This window comes from Gossypium raimondii, chromosome 5 (assembly GCF_025698545.1).
Source record: "Gossypium raimondii isolate GPD5lz chromosome 5, ASM2569854v1, whole genome shotgun sequence".
NCBI lineage: Eukaryota > Viridiplantae > Streptophyta > Magnoliopsida > Malvales > Malvaceae > Gossypium > Gossypium raimondii.
The window spans coordinates 18,301,078-18,319,979 of record NC_068569.1 but is presented as its reverse complement, the minus strand read 5'-3'; the positions used below and the strand labels follow the sequence as shown (position 1 = coordinate 18,319,979).

Genomic DNA, 18,902 nt, shown 5'->3' with positions numbered 1-18,902 from the left:
GTATGACGGTTTATCTTACTTAAAGAAAGACAGTGAGCCACCTACGAGGTAATTAGAGACAGAAATCAATTTTACTGAAAAATAAAGAAGGATCAATGAGAAAATAATATATAGAGAGCGAGAGAGACCCCTTCAAGTAGGGGATCCAAAATTTAAATATTTTGGGCATGATTTCGGTGTGCTGCATGTCCCTTTCCTATAGCCAATTTGAAGGTAAGTTGGTCAATTGCGTTGCTTCAACAGGCTTAGGTAAGGTTATTAGGGTGGCGATTGGACATGTTGCTAATAATTTCAAATGAAACGTGACAACTGATATCGTAAATGACAGTTATAGCATGAGTCCTACATGACTTGATCCGAGGAGTTATTCTAATAGGACTTATTCGGAGAGTTGGTTAAAAAATTCGTTCGAGTTTCACATGATTTAGTACGCGATGAGTTATCTTAATAGGCTCGCTTCAATGGGTGGTTTTGAGGAGTAAAGTTTGATAGTCCCGTCCAAGGAGTAAGAGTATAACACATGTTTTTTACTAGCATTATTTTTATCCTAAATTTATATGGCATATCTTACATTTTTTTATTTGAAATTAGTTGTAGCACAAATGAGAAAAAGAACAAAAAAAAAATCATATTTATACATAAATTTTAGTTTAACGTACAATTTGATATATAAATTTTAATTTGGTACAATTACATATATAAAAATTTAATTGGATTAAAATCTATACATAACAACTTTGATTTTGATTCAGTTACACATATTTTAAAAAATAAATATATATATATATTTTCATATTGATTGAACTAATATAATTATTTGTATATACAACATATTCTGAAACTTAATATTTATATATAAAAAAAACCAATCTAACCCGCGGCAACCAACCAATACAAACCTAAACCGATAACCAAACGATCAACGTGTGAACCGAATAGCAAAAGACAATCAACCCTCCCAGGTTAACTCCAGCACAGCACGTAAAACAAAAACAAACCCCAAAACCATTTCAGTTCATCGATTCTTCAGAAAATATCGAACCAAACCCTTCCTCGAATCCAAGCCAATGGCCTAAATTTAAAAAAATCCTCGCCAGTTCATTTATTGCACATCGCTATCATCGTCTCGCTTTCACTTGTATTTGCGTTCTGCAATGGCCTCTCTCTCGGGCCTCTGCTCTTCTTCCCCTTCTTTGAAGCCTAAGCATGATCGAGTCGTCATTCCATTGTTTCACAAGTACTCGCTCGCATTCCCTACTCGGTCCAATTCTTGCTCCAAGCTCTCCGTTGCTGGTGAAGTGTCCGCCGATTTGTCCAAAACGAACAGCGTGGGCGTTTTGAAGAAGGCCAAGCAAGGTGGGCTGGAGAAAGATCCTAAAGCGCTTTGGAGGAGGTACGTTGACTGGTTGTACCAGCACAAGGAGCTCGGGTTGTACCTCGATGTCAGTAGGATCGGGTTTTCGGATGAGTTCGTCGCGGAAATGGAGCCCCGGTTCCAAGCCGCGTTTAAAGCTATGGAGGACTTGGAGAAAGGCGCCATCGCCAACCCCGATGAAGGGCGGATGGTGGGCCACTATTGGTTGAGGAACGCCAAGCTCGCGCCAAAACCGATTTTGCAAGTACAGATTGAGAAGACTCTCGACGCCGTTTGCAAGTTCGCTGATGACGTCATCAGCGGTAAGGTCAGTTTGCTGTTCCGTTTTCACTCGCCGTAACAAGCTAGTTCACCATCAATGTTGAGGCCAGATTAGTTGACTTATCAATTTGCTTCATCCCTTTGGAACTGCAGATTAAGCCTCCGTCTTATCCAGAGGGTCGTTTTACTCAAATACTCTCTGTTGGGATTGGAGGTTCAGCTCTGGGCCCACAATTCGTTGCCGAAGCATTGGCTCCTGATAATCCTCCTCTAAAGGTATTTGATCAATTTTTTTCATTCTCTTTGAAATTTGCTCCTGACAAAGAACAGTTTGATCAAAAGCTGTGGTAAAATTGCCCAGTTAAAGAATTAGTGATTAATTTGGACCAATCACATAAGTAGACTAGTTAACTTGTACCTTGTCCCTGGTTTTATCAACTTGAATTGCGTTTTGCAATATTGTTCATTTGTTAAAGCAATCCACCAACTTCCCTTTTGAGAAATTGAGTAGCTTTCTAATTGAATGACTTTAAGTTTTAATTACGTACATACATACTATATGCTGGAATAGGCTATTGATATTTGTTCTCTGTATTGGCAGATAAGATTTATTGATAATACTGATCCCGGTGGAATAGATCATCAGGTTGCACAGCTCGGTCCAGAGCTGGCTTCTACCCTTGTAATTGTGATCTCTAAGGTCTGCATCAAGTCATCCTTAAGATCTACTTAGTTTTCTTTCTTATTGTTTTATTCTTCTCTACTTATCTGTTTTATGGACCATATATCATATATTACATATAGTTTGTATTTATCTAATAAAACTTAAACCACTCAGAGCGGAGGTACCCCAGAAACTAGAAATGGTCTGTTGGAAGTTCAGAAAGCCTTCCGTGAAGCTGGTCTGGATTTTTCAAAACAGGTTTTGATCTCAGGTTCTTGTTTCTGCTTTTATTTGTTTACCTTGCTTCAGAGTTTTACTTTAAAAATTTAATTAGGTAATTAATTCAAGGTAGGTTGTAATTTGAGTATGTGAAAAGGCTTTGTAACTGGAATTGGACTTAGATGTAGATGCATGTCATTTGGAAGTATTCTTTCTTAAATACGGTTGTTTAACCGACTGTGTTCTGCCACTCTAATGAAGAGTGTTCTACAAATACTTGTGTGATCCTATGATCCCCTTTTTCTTCTAATGGTTGGTCTTCTCATTCTATAAAAGAAATAGTTAACTATGTTTAGTGAGCTTGATGAATATTCAAATTATTAGATGGTCACTAGAATTTTTAAACCATAACCCCCCAGCTGAAAATCTACTTGGTTCAGTATGATCCTTGCATAGAGACTTCACTTGGTATTACTTAATCAACTATTGCATCTCTGGAAGCAGATTTGTCCTGTAATTTGATTCTCAGATTTATAGGTGTTGCTTATTTACACGTCATGCAGGGAGTTGCTATAACACAAGAAAATTCTTTGTTGGACAACACGGCAAGGATTGAGGGTTGGGTAGCCAGATTCCCTATGTTTGATTGGGTTGGTGGCAGGACATCTGAAATGTCTGCTGTTGGTCTACTTCCAGCAGCACTTCAGGCAAGTAGTCCATGGATTTAATATTTTGTGGTTATCAGAGCAAATTGGAACAGTTCTTCTTAGTGAATATTTCTGCAGGGAATTGACATAAGGGAGATGCTAGTTGGTGCATCTATGATGGACAATGCCACAAGGAGCAGAGTGGTAAGTTTTGGACTGGTGTTTTCTATTTGCTTTGACATATTTTGATGCTGCTTTCAAATGATTGAATAGGGAAGAATTGAATCATGATAATTGCAATTTTTAGTTGGTGACCTTGGGTTACTTGTTTTCATTCCGTGTTGCCCATTTTGGAAACTAAAGAGTTTAGTTGGCAGTTTCTTAGCACGGGAAAAACTTGCTCCTCATCTTCTATTTGGAATGTTTCCTTGTTTCAGTTTGCTTTAACTTCCTATGTATATTATGTATCTGGCTTGTATTCCACCTGTCATCCCTCCTGTTGTCATAAAGAATTTTTTCCTCCTTTCCTTCAGCTCAAGGATAATCCTGCAGCATTGCTTGCTTTATGTTGGTATTGGGCATGCGATGGGGTTGGATCTAAGGTATTATATACTTAACAATATTACAGATCTTATGTTGTCCAGATTTTGGTTTCTCATATTAATGGCTTCTCTTGTGGGGTTCTTTTAGGATATGGTTATCCTTCCATACAAGGACAGCTTATTACTTTTTAGTAGGTATTTACAGCAGCTGGTTATGGAATCACTCGGCAAGGAGTTTGACCTGGATGGTAACCGGGTATGTATAACTGTTTAAGATGACTCCTACCACTTCATTTTAAGATGTGTATCTTGGAGAGTACTTTTGGATCACTAGCGGGCACTTTCTATAAAAAGCTAAACTGTAGGACCTTTTCTTGTCAATAACTTTAAGCGCCCTTCATATTGGGTGTAGTACCGGATAAAGCATATAAGCTGATATGAGGAGATTTTATGTTTGGGGAGAGTGATTCATGGTCTTCCAATTCTGATTGACTCTTCAGAGTATACCTTGTGTTGTACGTTTTCTCACTTATCTGGAGCCGTTTTAATAGATTAATTGTTGTAAAATCTTGCTCAATGAAGCTTTTTGGCATAATCAAAGATCTATTACTTGGTTGGATTGTTGCTAAATATTAGCAATTAAGCAATTTGGCCTCTAGTTATGTATTGATGAGATCCAGATGCATGTTTTATTTGTTCTATTTGCTGGCATGACATGAATAATAAGTAGTAGAATTTTGTCTTGACAAACCTTATTGGAGGTCCATGCCTTAATTCAACAAAGTCTGTGCTTTAGTCCCTCAATGCAATATCAACCAAACCAGAACCTGCCAACATGTATCACTTTGGATATAAAAAATCACTGATGGTGGAGCATGATGCAATTCTATTGCAAGTATTTTCAGGCTTTGTGTCAAATATTTGCTCATTATTGACATGTTTGAGTTGCTTTCTTACATTATTAGAATTGGTAAAAACACAAATTTTAATTCATCAGGTAAATCAAGGAATATCTGTTTATGGGAATAAAGGAAGCACAGATCAGCATGCGTAAGTTCTTCTTGTGCCTTAAAAATTGATCTATATTGATGAAAATGGTGCTCAGGCCTGATGCAACCTTCCGTGTATTATCAATTTATAGTTATATTCAACAGCTGAGGGAGGGTGTGCATAATTTCTTTGTGACATTCATTGAAGTGTTACGTGATAGACCCCCTGGTCATGATTGGGAGCTTGAACCAGGTGTCACATGTGGTGACTACCTGTTTGGAATGCTACAGGTTTGATAAGTGCCAGTTTCCTTAAACAGGGAGATTTTTACTCAACGTACACATGATAAAAACTGATGGTGTTTGCAATATATGACCTTGCTTGTGCAGGGAACAAGATCAGCTCTATACGCAAATGACCGAGAGTCCGTTACTGTCACCGTCCAAGAGGTGACACCTAGATCTGTTGGGGCTCTTGTAGCTCTTTATGAGCGAGCAGTTGGACTTTATGCCTCACTTGTCAACATCAATGCTTACCATCAACCTGGTAAAAATATGTTCCATCTTCTATTTAAGAAATTTAGTTCTTGAAGTGGACTAAGGAGGATATTGTTTGGTTACTAATTGGGTTCTATCTTGGCACCTAGCTGTTTGATCTAAATGTTCTTGTTGGGCTAATTGTTTATTTTTTGGCACTTAATTTTCATCTTAGGTGTGGAAGCTGGGAAAAAAGCAGCAGGCGAAGTATTAGCTTTACAAAAGCGGGTTTTAGCAGTACTCAATGAGGCTAGGTAAGATCAGATGCTTATAATCTGGTATTTATGGTGCAATTTTTCTGAAAGCCTCAGATGCCATTATATGTCAGATATTTATTTAGGGAAGCAATATACTGAAAACAGTTTTTTGCAAAGGTTATCAGAATTTTCTAAATTTCCTTTATGGATGAAGTATAGTATCCTTATTCCTTATAAGTCGGAATTGAAGAAAGTTATGACTGAAAAGTTTTTTAGATTGCAGCTACTGATATTCTTTCTCCCTGTCTGTCCTTGTTGCCTATGTTTCTTCTCTCTCCTCTTTGGTTCAAGGGCTTGATGACTTTCAATGCTAATCCCTTCGCATGAACTTTTTTATTTTCTTATCATTGGGCTTGGATTGAATGCATGTGTGTGGTTTGTTGTTGTTTTGCTGATTACTGTTTTCTGTTTCACTTTGTTAAGCTGTAAAGAACCCGTTGAACCATTGACACTTGAAGAAGTGGCTGAACGTTGCCATGCTCCTGAAGACGTATGTACAAAATACTGTTCAGGGGAACTTCTTGCAACTTGTACAATAAAACACAATTGCTAACATCCTTTGTTTAATGGTTGCAGATTGAAATGATTTACAAAATCATTGAGCACATGGCTGCCAATGACAGAGCACTAATTGCTGAAGGCGATTGTGGCTCACCGAATAGCTTAAAGGTTTTCCTAGGGGAGTGTAACTTGGATGAATTGTATGCTTAAGTTAACACATTGAAATTCATGTTTCAGGTTTCATAATAGTGTTCCAGTGAAGAAAAAAAAGCTTCAATAAAATTATTTAACTGTTTACAATGTATCTGATTTCCCCTCTGAAGCAGGTACTTTCTTTTTCTATCAATGTTGAGTATAAAAAAAAAAAATCCGCTGTTTCCAGTTCTGTCATTGAAGGATAAGGGCAAAATTTCTGGATTTGACGATAATATGTATGATATATAATATTGATATGTGTTTATATTTGAATATATGTATGATATAAGTGTTATAAGAGAATGAGGAGTTTGGTATTGAAATTATGAAACTGTGGTCGAGGCTTGGTATCAAAATTTTCCTATTCACACTGGATGAGAAATTTTTAACTGTTTACCCCTTTTTACTATTGTTTTGAAAATCACAGAAGGTAATGCCAATGGGAGTCTGCTTTTTCCATTCCGTTTGGTTCTGACGTTCTGGATGTTTGCTTAAAATTCAAATTTCAGGACGGGTTTTTCCTTGCCAAAGGCTTTTAAAAACATAAAATAATGCACCCATGTCTCTGTCAAATGTGGTGCGAATATAGTGGATGTTATTCTTGGTTTGTCTTGTTTACGTATTTGTTTTGGTCTCCCATCATCTCAGCTAGGACCATTTGCTCAGATTACTATTAGAGTAAGAAAGTTCCTGGACTAAAACATCCAGACCAGACCCATAGAGGAACTATTTCGTCATTCATCTACAAATTTTGTAATTCAGTAACTTTAGTGTGTTCTCCACTCGGTCGCTTTGAACCTAAAATACAAGAAACATCATTTGTCTTCCATGTTTGGAATCCTTTCTCTTCAAGACAACCAGGAAGTAGTTGAGTACCTTAAAGTTAGGTAGTGAGGAGCAACGGCAGTTTCCATCTCAAGAAAGCCGGTTCCCACCTCTCCCTAATTGATTTGTAATCTTGGTTAACATTATGTCTAGGGTTTAAATCTAAGCCCTTCTTCCTTTATCACCTCCCATTTGAAGTTTCATTCTAATATTATGTAAGAGTTTGATTGAATTGGTGTCATCTATTAATTAAGTTTTAATTCATTTATGAAATTAGCAATAATTATTTTTTTTACAAAGTAACAAATATTACTTTAAGAGTATATTTTATTTTTATATAAAATCTAGAAAATACATATGATGGCATTTGAACCCAGAGCACCATGACATTTACTACTTCAAATTTATAATTTTTAATAATTTTATTACATAACTATTATATTTTATCATTTTTTTATAAAATAGCAATGTTTTATGTTATAATTTAAAATATTATATTTTAAAAAGTTACAAATATAACCAAATAGAATCAAGTTAATAATAGAAATACATCTAAACAAATTTTACATATAATAAAAATTAAATCATAATAAAATGCGATGAAAGCTACAATTTGAATATGAAATTTTAAAAGAATTTAAACCTTTAACTTTTGATTAAACTAATATTATATATACAAATTATAGTTACATTCATATATTGACTTTTTTTATACCCTTTAATCATATTTTATTTATGCATAACTTGTTCAAAAAGTTAATAACTGCATGCAACAACCACCAAAACAAACGTTCAAAAATATTTCAAATTAAAGCATATTCGGCCCACGTATGCCCATCAACATTGAATAATAACTAGTGCTACGTTACAGCTAAGTTCATCACTATCAAATATATGGGTCAAAACAAAAATCAATTATGTCAAAAGCAAATCGCAACCGTCCATCATAATACCTTAAATTATTTAAATCATCATGTCACTTTTGTCTTGTTCTCTTTTTGTTAGGTCCAATAAAAAACATTTTAAATCGGGACACTAACACTAAGCCAAGGCCATGACTCAACGATTTCAAACACATAATAGAAACACATATTTTGAACTTAGAGGCAAAATTTGGTTAAATTTTGCTGTTAGTCCCTGTACTTTATAAAATTTATAAATTTAGTTATTATACTTTAATTTGATTATTTTTAGTGTAAATAATATTCAATTAAGTTTAGTAATTTTTAAAATCTTATGTGACAAATATATTATTATATGTATAATACCATATCAGTTTGTTATTTTCACATATTACTCGCTAAAATTTAATGAATGAAGTAAATTTTTTATTTGTGTTAAGATTAAAATTTCAAAATTTTAAAAATATAAAACCTTAGAATAATCCAATTAGAACATTAAAAAATTACATAGACAAAAATTAAATAATTCAAAAAATATAACAATTAAAATTAATAAATTTTAAAAATATAAAACCAAAATTTATTAAATTAAAATATAAAACACTAAATCCATAACTTAAAATTTATTCCAACCAAAGAAAAAAAAAGGGGGGAGGGGGGGGGGGAGGACTATATCTAGCGAAATGTGTGTGTCGGGTGTGTTGGGACCCACCTAACCATGTGAAGCATACAATAGCGGGAAATATTATTAACGTAAGGGTTAAAAAAGCGTCCCCACTTACAACGTTCGACTCTGAATAGTAACTTTTATTAAAAACAAAATTAAGAATAAATAAAATAACGGAGTCCCTTTTTTCCACGTCAACTCACCCTTTTTCTTTCCACCTCGCTACGTGCGCTGTTTATTCGCACTTTTTTACCCTTTTTTTTCTTTCCTAATTCACAAAACTCAAAACGCAGTCGTTTTGCACGAATTCCGAAGGTAAAAAAATTGAATTAAGGAAAAAAAAGAAAAAAGAAAAAGGGCAAAAACTAAGGGTCCCCATAAATGTTGTTTTGCAGTGAAGCTTTGAGTTTCAGTGTTTTTCTCTCTCTATTTTCTCTGATTTCAGATCCGAAGGAAGCTTTTCACATAAGCAAAGTTTTTTTTATCTTTATCTTTTTTCTCATTTTTCTTCTTAAAGCTACAGAAAATTTGGTTAACTGCTAAATACTATACGCTAAGCTGATCCTTCACTGGATTTTTTTGATTCTTTTTCAAAGCTCGAGCTTTTTCAGTACCAAAACTCTCAGCGCCGTTTCTTATGTAAGTCGTTGTCGTTTCACTACTTGCATTGCTTGTTCATCGGTTTTCTTCATTTTTTCCTTTCTACTATTTTTTTAGCTACCGATTTTAGTCTTACAAGGGAAATTATTGACAATGTTGGATTTAGGTAAGATTTAAGAGACAAGACAAACATCATGTTCACTGAAGGACTTGACAACAATGCCCTCAAATGGGTTCGAGAAGTATATGAGCTTTGTCTTTCTTTCTTTCTTTGAGTTTATTTAATTTTCATTTAATTATAAATTCTCATTTCTTCTTGTTATTTTAGCAGAAGGAGCTTCCATATTCAAATTCTAGCTTAAGGCCTCGAATGGATCCGATTTCCAACATCCGCTCCGGTGGCCGGAATTTTGGCTTGCCATCGACGGCGAAATTCAGGAGCGGTCATTTGCCGGTGACCTCCACTACTTTGTCCGTAGACGAAGAATCCGCTTCTGAAAATGACGTAACTACCGACTCAGAGGAAGATACTGTTTATGGGGGGAGGTATTCTCTTGATTCTTCTCCTCAAGATGAAAGAATCCCTAACGGAACTGCTCAGAGATACGGGAACATGGCCCAAAGGCGGCCGCGATACACCACTGCTAGTGATTATACATATTCAGATGTTAGTTCTTCAATGGAGACGATAATGGGAGCGAGAAGAGGTAGTTTGGAGGGTAGGTTAGGGAGGGGCAATGGGAGATACCCTGGGAGGGATGGGTTTACAGAGGAGGACGAGTCTTCGGATTCGGCTGGTAGCTCCGAGTTTTCAACTACGCAAGTGGGGAGTATTAATGGTGGAATTCCTCGGGGTAGAGCATATGTTTCAGAAGGCTATGCATCGAGTGTACCATCTGGGGTTAACGTGGGAAGTGCAGCTCAGAAGGTTTGTGTTCCTAAAATTTTGTTTCACAATGTTTTTGATTGTTTTCCACAGATAGATATATTGAAATGTAGCAAATTCATTATAGCTGGACATAATTGAAGGCCAAGTTTTACATTAATCAAGGTTTGCAAATGTTACTTGAATGGATTATGTAAGCAAACTATTAGTAGCTTTGCAGATTTCTAGCATTTAGTACTTCATTAGCTAGTCTTTTTATTTGTTGTCTGATGGAGCACATACATCTAGAACCTCTGGTAAAGGGGGATTATGAACTTCTTGGTTTCAAAATGTTTGTACAATTGGACAATGGTAGGAACAAGTCCTCGCTTTTAAATTCATTTTCACCAATGTGATTGACATATAGATTACATAGTTTTAAATATAGTTATTATGAGTTTTATATAATGCCCTTGCTGAGATAGTTTCTTTGCAGGATTTGAATTCTCGAAAGCTACAGGATGAAAAGTTTTCTGATGATGATATTCCAAGTGCACCACCATTTTCTAGCTCAGTGCAGGAAGCTAAACAAGATTCTCGGCAAATTCCATTGACTGAAATAAGAAGTGCCAAGGGTGCAGCTGATTCATGTGATCCAAAGACATTCAAATCCATGTCAGGAGTTGAGCCTGAGCTTAACACAAGTCACAAAAAATCGAACGAGTGTGTAAGGTTTGTGCAATGGTTTTGTGTAATACTTATTCAATAATTAATCTGAAAGCACATTAATGTATCCAACCACTGCATATACAATCTAGTGCACATGGATGTTAATTATTCTCCTTTTTCCCAGAAATGATGTTGGTGCAGAAACTGCTACTACATCAGGTGTTCATCCAGCTCGCGTCCCCACATTTCATGCGAGGTATCTCTGATAAACACAGATTGTTAGATGATCCCAATGATGATTCTTTTTCATGCACTTCTCCACTAACTGCTCTAAGTTGTTTATTCTATCAAAACCAGTGCTCTTGGACCTTGGCATGCTGTAATTGCCTATGATGCATGTGTTCGACTTTGCCTTCATGCTTGGGCTAGGGGTTGCATGGAGGCTCCAATGTTTCTGGAAAATGAATGTGCACTTTTACGAGAGACATTTGGGTGAGTTTACTCTCGTTCTTATAGAAAGCAACTGACACATCTTCTCACTGTAATTGTACTACAATGGTTTGTCTTGTTATGAAAGCTGCCCATGCATTTTTTTTCCCAATTATCATGTTTATGTGTAGTCAATATTTGCAGAAATCTAATACTGATAGGATCAATTGCTTTTGATATCTAACTGTATCGATTTAGTTAGTCTGATAAAGGTTTTCATGTCTGGAAGTCCAATCAAATCAAAGAATTATTTGACTAGCGGCCTCTTATATTGATGAAAATGCCATCCATATTCTCAGAAGGAAATGATTTAAAGAATCTTAATTCGGTTATCTGATCATGGAGGTTTTGAAATTGTTTATCATTTGTAAACAAGTATGCTTTATTGTTCTACTCCCACTAATACTTTTATGTGGTGCATAGATTACAACAAGTTCTGTTGCAATCAGAAGAAGAACTAATGGTAAAACGCTCTTCAGAGCTTACCAGTGAGGCAGCTGCTGCTAAACCTAAGAAAATTATTGGCAAGATGAAGGTGCAAGGTATTTTTCTGTCTTGGATTTCAGATTTTCATTTTTGAGTCTCTTCGACTTGGTGATTGCAAATATATTCTTTGCTGGCAGTGCGCAAAGTAAAAACAACCCTGGATCCACCTACTGGCTGTAGTATCTCATCTCTTAGTCTTAGGGCACCAACAATTAAGCTGGGGAACATACGGTATCACTTGACCAGTTTCCAGTCAACACTCGCTTCAAGGTGGTACGCTCTTAGAAAGCTTCGTGTTGCACCTCGTTTACCTGCAAATGGTTCTTTCTCACGCCAAAGTTTAGCATATGTGCATGCTGGAACTCAGTATATAAAACAAGTATCCGGACTGCTGAAAATTGGTGTAACAAGTTTACGCAATAGTTCATCATCATATGAAGTTGTGCAAGGTATGTCTTTCCGATTCCCATACTCTGTCATACACAAAGTAGGATCATGTTTAACTGCATTTATTCATCCTAGCCACAGACTTGGACTTTGATGTACCTTTTCGTACTACATTAAGATGCCCACATCATATGGTTTTGCTATGAGTAGTATTTTGTGAAGGATATTGTTTTGCTCTTGAATTATAGATTGCAAGCCTTTAAGGGAATCTCTGTTTATTTAATTGTTTGTAACTAAAGCATCTGGATTGTACTTACTGATAGTTTTGCTTGGTAATTGTTCCTTTCATTTCTTTCATCCATTTTCTTTTTTATTTTGGATCAAGCCAAGTTATTGTTTTCTCTTTTATTTTTCTGACATTCTTCCTCTTTGTGCACATATGTCCTTAGAAACATACTCTTGTGTGCTGAGATTGAAAAGTTCAACTGAAGAAGATGGCAAAAGGATGCAGCCTGGATCTGGTGAAACACATGTTTTGTATGTGATTGTCTCCAAATGCTTCTTCTTTATTCTCTAAATTTCTATAAGATACATGCTGACAAGATAGGTACTGATAACTCTGCAGCTTTCCCGATAGTTTGGGAGATGATCTGGTTGTTGAAGTTCAAGACTCCAAGGGGACGCAATTTGGTCGTGTCCTTGCACAAGTGGCTACTATTGCTGAAGACTCGGTACTGTTTCTGCATTCCAACATTAGTTCTACTTAATTTGTAGTTTAATTTCATTTAGTAACACTCATATGATAGTTGAATGCAGACTGACAAGTTGCGGTGGTGGCCCATATTTCGCGAGCCAGAACATGAGCCTGTAGGGAAGCTGCAGTTGTATATAAATTACTCAACAAGTTCGGATGACAATAGTCATCTCAAGGTGAACTAGTCTTTGATTAGCTTAAAATCTGAAAATTGTAGTTCTTTTTCTTAGCTTAAAGTCTGTAGTTCATATTTTAAAAATTAAAGAAAGTTCAGTTCATTTATTTTGTGTTCTAACCTCGTATTATTGCATGATTCAATTTTTAAGATGAAAATGGGATTATTAATTTATGATATTAATTGCGTCCTTTTTCTCGTTCTAGTATGGTTCTGTTGCCGAAACAGTTGCATATGACCTAGTGTTGGAAGTTGCAATGAAGGTTCAACGCTTCCAACAACGAAACTTGCATTTATATGGTTCATGGAAATGGCTGTTAACGGAGTTTGCCTCATATTATGGAGTTTCTGATTTCTACACCAAGCTAAGGTATTTGGGGGTGGAAAAGGCAAAATTGTTTACCTTTCCTGTTAACTATTGCAATTCATTTCTACAAGGCTTCTTTTTTGGTAAATGTGTTTACGTTTGATATCTTTAATGTACATTTTTAACAGGTATCTTTCCTATGTAATGGATGTTGCTACACCCACTGCAGACTGTCTCACATTGGTGCATGAATTGTTAATGCCTGTTATTATGAAGGGCCTCAGTAAGAGTACATTGAGTCATCAAGAGGTACCATGCCTTCCACTTTTATTTTTAAAATAATTTATAATATGTTCCTCATTCCCTCTATAACATGGCTCATTGTTTGTTTGCTTCACCAGAACCGAATTTTGGGAGAAACCAAAGATCAGATCGAGCAGATTCTTTCTCTGGTTTTTGAGAACTACAAATCCCTTGATGAATCGTCACTCTCTGGCATTATGGATGTCTTCAAGCCTGCAACAGGGCTTGCAGCACCTGCACTTGAACCCGCTGTCAAGCTTTATAGTCTTCTACATGACGTTTTATCTCCAGAAGCACAGAAAAATCTTTGTCATTATTTCCAGGTTGAGGAATTTAATTTCCTTGATTTCTTGTACCTATCTTTCTACATGTCTTGTCTCCACTTTCTAAATACTAGGGTCTATACAGGCCGCTGCAAGAAAGAGATCAAGAAGGCACCTGGCTGAGACAGATGAATTTATTACAACCAACAATGAACCCAATTTTTTGGACCCAGTTGCTATGTCTACTGCTTACCAGAAGATGACAAGTCTTTGTATGAACATTAAGAATGAGATATTCACTGATATCGAGATTCACAAGCAAGATATACTTCCGAGGTATGTTTTCTCATTTGTCGTTTGATTTGTTAAGCTTGCTCAGAAAGTAAATTTTCAATCATGTGGAGTATGGTCACAAGCAATTTATAGCTTAATATGCTTAAGCAAAATTTTTTTATTATCATTTTGAATGAAATTGTTGATACAATATGTCTATTCACTTTTGAGAACATCATATCAGGTCATATACCATGCATGTTTCAACATGCATACAGTTGCTTCCTGTGTGATGTGTAGTTTATGCAGCACTAAATTGCCTTCTTTTGCAGCTTTATAGACCTACCAAATCTCTCGGCATCTATATACAGCACAGAACTTTGCAGCAGATTACGTGCATTCCTTCTTGCATGCCCACCACCTGGCCCTTCACCACCTGTGGCAGAACTTGTCATTGCAACAGCAGATTTCCAGCGAGATCTTTCCAGCTGGAATATAAGGTGATTATTTTAGCAACAATATATATATATATTTGCGCTATTGCAAACTCATTTATTTTTCTTCCAGTCATGTGAAAGGTGGAGTTGAGGCAAAGGAGTTGTTCCACTTATACATCATGATATGGATTCAAGATAAGCGGCAATCTCTACTAGAGTCATGTAAATTAGATAAGGTACATTCTTTATTGTGGATGGTTAATGTGAAATCATAGATTCTTACTTTTGAAATAGATTTCCTGCTTGTAACTTCACAAATGTACTGCTTCTCTGTTTCTTGTTAAATGAAATATTTTATCAAACTAGCCTTCAAGGAATTATTTGAATGTATACTTGCAGGTGAAGTGGTCAGGAGTTAGAACGCAATATTCTACAACTCCTTTTGTTGATGAAATGTATGACCGACTGAAGGAGACCTTAAGCGATTATGAAGTCATCATCTGCCGGTGGCCTGAATATATTTTTGTGCTGGAAAATGTATGTTAATATATTTCAATTTTCATTTTCTAAGTGCTAGTTATTTATGTTCTGCACTAGTGCTCTTCTGATCAATGTACATCATGAATTGTTTAATCAGTTCTTTTGAATAACAAGTGATAAACTTTGGGCTACTTGTCTAAACTAGGCTATTTCGGATATTGAGAAAGCAATAGTGGAAGCTCTGGACAAGCAATATGCAGATGTGGTAACTCCTTTGAAGGAAAACATGGCACCAAAGAAATTTGGCCTCAAGTACGTGCAGAAACTTGCTAAGCGATCTGTATGTGCCTATACTGTTCCTGATGAGGTAAGCTATAGGTTTTTCGGTTAACAAGAATCTTCTTCCTTGGCTTTGCTTACTCCGTTAGTTTTTTAGCTTGAGAGTTCGATTGCTTCTTTCAGCTGGGCATCCTGTTGAATTCTATGAAGAGGATGCTTGATGTGCTACGTCCGAAGATAGAGACACAGTTCAAGTCTTGGGGTTCTTGCATACCTGATGGTGGAAACACAGCCCCTGGTGAGCGTCTTAGTGAGGTTACCGTGATGTTGAGAACCAAGTTCAGAGGGTACCTGCAAGCTGTTGTTGAAAAACTTGCTGAGAATGTAAGTCTTGCTTAATTTCTCTGGTCCAAGTTCAGAGGAGGGTACCAGCAAGTCTTGTGGTTGTTTGTTTTCACTGTGGAATTTATTTTGTTTTCCTTTTCGTTCTTTATTTCAGACCAAATTACAGAATGTGACAAAGTTGAAAAAGATTCTCCAAGATTCTAAAGAAACAGTGGGAGAATCTGATATACAAAGTAGAATGGAGCCACTGAAAGAACAGTTAACAAGTACAATAAATCACCTTCATACAGTTTTTGAGACTCACGTTTTCATTGCTATCTGCCGATGGTATTGGGATCGAATGGGACAGGTAAGTTATAGGTTAATGGTGATGGTGGTTTAAATTTTGTGAATCCGAGTTAATAATGTTGCTCATCTGGCGTGGTTTTTTTTCCCGCTCACTGCAGGATGTTCTCAGCTTCCTGGAAAACAGGAAAGAGAATAGATCATGGTATAAAGGTTCCAGAATTGCTGTATCTGTAAGTGAAAACATAATTTTTTTGCTTCCTTGCTGAAAATAGGTCCCAAGTTATTACAATGTTTATCAATGGAGCATTTCCAAGCTCTGCATCTTTCAGTAATACCTGAGTATTTTGGTTCTTTCATTGATGCAGTTGTCATTATGAAATTTGCATTGATGCACTGGTTATGTCATTTCTTGTTTTCTCCATTGAAATCCTCAAAATTTTTTCATGTTTAGTTTTTTTTTGACATTGTACACTGTTGTTGATACGCAGATCCTGGATGATACTTTTGCGTCACAGATGCAGCAGCTCGTTGGCAATGCACTCCCGGAAAAAGACCTTGAGCCACCTAGGTCAATAATGGAGGTGCGGTCGATGCTGTGTAAGGATGCACATAATAGTAAGGACAACTCATTCTTTTACTAAGCACACAGTTTTTGGGTAGTGAGAGATGAATGAGTTTGGTGATTCACGCACATTATACATGGAAAGCCTTGAGATATAGAAAACCACCCAACAAAAGCAAAACATGGAGATATACAAGTTGCCACACAGATGATATCTGATCTGAATAGCCTTATAAAAGATTAGATGATTGAATTTGGTCATCTTGTTATTTGTATATGTAAAATATGATACAATTTTGTGGCTATTAACTAGCTCTTCTTCAAGTTTTGAAAGGGAGCAAGTGACTCAACTGCTCTAAATTCATAGCTTCTCTCAAATCATATATATAAACCATAATTGATAATCCTCACATTTTCTTTTTTCACTTCCCATTATACAATATGGAAACTTGTATGGTGATCTATTTGAAATATACTTGCCTTCCTTTTTTGGTTACAAAATGAAAGGTAATTAACTAAACTACGGAGAGGAAGAAACTAACGAATGCAATGTGACGTGGTCAGCAAGCATCAACTTCCAAGCTCTCCCTGAGTAAGTTGAGTGCATCAGAACTATCACATTCCACCATCACTTGCTTGAAGCCTTGTTACCAAGCAATAAGCTTGACCAGAATCCGGAATCACGGCCTTGTCTGTATTTATTTTTATCCAACCCTCCAAAGGTAGTTTTCAACCATTGGATACTGTTAAATGCCTTCTCGACTCATATTGCATCGCTGCATTGCAGCTTTTGGCCCAGCTCCAACTTTGCCAACAAATGTTTTCTGTGGAGTAGTTTTCCTACAAGAAGATAAAATTGTTTTTATTTTTTTCATATGTCCCTCATTTCGAATGTTACTCAAAATCCTGTCTCTAAGCGGCTGTAGGAAAAAGAACATCATGTGTGTGAGCACCTTGCATTGCAGCCCATACTTTGGTTGATTCACCAACACCTCGGAACAAAACCTCTCGATTCCATCGTAAAAGGCTATCCCTTGTAAGTTCTAATTTTCGAACTATTTAACAGGGCCGTCTGTAGAGTGGTATCCTGCAATCTGTATATAGTATCATAGGGCCATGATCAGACATCATTACTGGGAGGTTAGGCAGTACTAAGTTCTCCATCACCAAAAAGGAAATGAAAAGGTTAAAGTGCTGTACTATTGAAAGCAATGCCCAAGAATCCGCTAGAAATCGATCAAAGATATGTAGTTGCAGCAAAATTACTTTTCAAAATTTAAATTTGATTTTCTATTTTTATTTTTTTAAATTGCTGCTATCTTTTTGTTACAATTTGCTGTATAAATACAAAATTGGTCATTCAATAAAATGTATGGTCAGTGAAAAATATATAGAATTCTCTTGTTTCCTGAGTGCTTTTTTACCAACAAATTGGCCTCAAAAGTTTTTTGTTATCTTGAGGACCTGTTAAAAATGGAAGAGACAAGTTTCACAATGGCACCACCAGTCTTCAACGGAGAAAATTAACAGATTTGGGCTGTTAGGATGATTGTTCATTTGCAGGCTCTTGACAAATTTGGGAGTATCTTAAAGAAAAATAAGAAGGGAATCAAAGGATCAAGAACATGCAAGTGATGAACTTGATTTGAGAATTTGAAATAAAGAGAATGAAAGAGTCTGAAGCGGTTCAAGATTATGTTGATCAACTGGTGAGTATGAAGTTACAATTTCTCTTTGGAGAGTTCTGAAGATTTGTCAAGTATTACTTTGGCAGAGCTACTAACTACTTTGTAGGCTTTAGAACAAAAGAGACTCATGAGGCAAGAGAATTCTGTAGGAGCTTTCCAAGCTGGCACACAAACAAGTGCAAACAGAAAGAACAAGAAGAACGTTAGAGAGCCAGGCGAAAACAACCAAAGAAATGGGTCCTATCCGCCTTGTCTTCATTGCAAAAAAACAAATCCTCAGCAAAATTGTTGGAGGAGATCAGATGTGAAATGCAACAAATGCGGCAGACAAGGACATTCGGGAAGGATTTGTAGAACTCAACAGTTGCAGGAGAAAACTAGCGCAGCGGCTGAGCAATACCAGGGAGCAACTGTCTGTTGCAACATGTTTTGCAAGCAGAAGCACTTCTGAGAGTTGCCTGGTGGATAGTGGTTGTACAAACCACATAATGTTCAGTATATTCCAGTAAAAGGGGTTCAAAGCTCATTTTTTATGTTTTATTTGTTCCCAAAATTGATCAAAATTTGTTAAGTGTTGCACAGTTCAAAGTCTCTTTTGGAAATAGATATTGTTTAATCAGAGAGAGAACGAATGTCCCTAACAATCCCTCCTACGTCTGTTACTAGGATAC

General features: G+C 36.2%; 2 protein-coding genes across 3 annotated transcripts; both read left to right on the top strand.

The window, feature by feature from the left end:
• The first annotated feature begins 925 nt into the window (after positions 1 to 925).
• On the top strand, positions 926 to 6,338 carry LOC105769681 (glucose-6-phosphate isomerase 1, chloroplastic). Its single transcript, XM_012590463.2, has 14 exons — positions 926 to 1,682; positions 1,790 to 1,912; positions 2,238 to 2,336; positions 2,475 to 2,558; positions 3,083 to 3,226; positions 3,305 to 3,370; positions 3,700 to 3,768; positions 3,857 to 3,964; positions 4,706 to 4,758; positions 4,850 to 4,988; positions 5,088 to 5,244; positions 5,410 to 5,488; positions 5,915 to 5,981; positions 6,068 to 6,338. Exons 1-14 carry the CDS (start codon positions 1,155 to 1,157, stop codon positions 6,200 to 6,202), a joined length of 1,851 nt encoding a protein of 616 aa, XP_012445917.1. The 5' UTR covers positions 926 to 1,154; the 3' UTR covers positions 6,203 to 6,338.
• Positions 6,339 to 8,974: 2,636 nt separating this feature from the next.
• Positions 8,975 to 16,953, top strand: LOC105769479 (hypothetical protein). 2 transcript variants are annotated; one of them, XM_012590138.2, is made up of 23 exons: positions 8,975 to 9,220; positions 9,348 to 9,423; positions 9,510 to 10,109; positions 10,543 to 10,778; positions 10,900 to 10,971; positions 11,073 to 11,207; positions 11,628 to 11,746; positions 11,828 to 12,139; positions 12,527 to 12,614; positions 12,703 to 12,808; positions 12,894 to 13,007; positions 13,213 to 13,376; positions 13,502 to 13,622; positions 13,715 to 13,939; positions 14,025 to 14,215; positions 14,485 to 14,652; positions 14,720 to 14,825; positions 14,989 to 15,126; positions 15,275 to 15,436; positions 15,532 to 15,732; positions 15,848 to 16,042; positions 16,140 to 16,211; positions 16,470 to 16,953. In XM_012590138.2, exons 2-23 carry the CDS (start codon positions 9,376 to 9,378, stop codon positions 16,620 to 16,622), a joined length of 3,726 nt encoding a protein of 1,241 aa, XP_012445592.1. In that variant the 5' UTR covers positions 8,975 to 9,220; positions 9,348 to 9,375; the 3' UTR covers positions 16,623 to 16,953. The 2 variants fall into 2 exon arrangements, with proteins under 2 accessions (XP_012445592.1, XP_012445593.1); XM_012590139.2 differs by having other exon boundaries at positions 8,976 to 9,220; positions 9,513 to 10,109.
• The last annotated feature ends 1,949 nt before the right edge of the window (positions 16,954 to 18,902 follow it).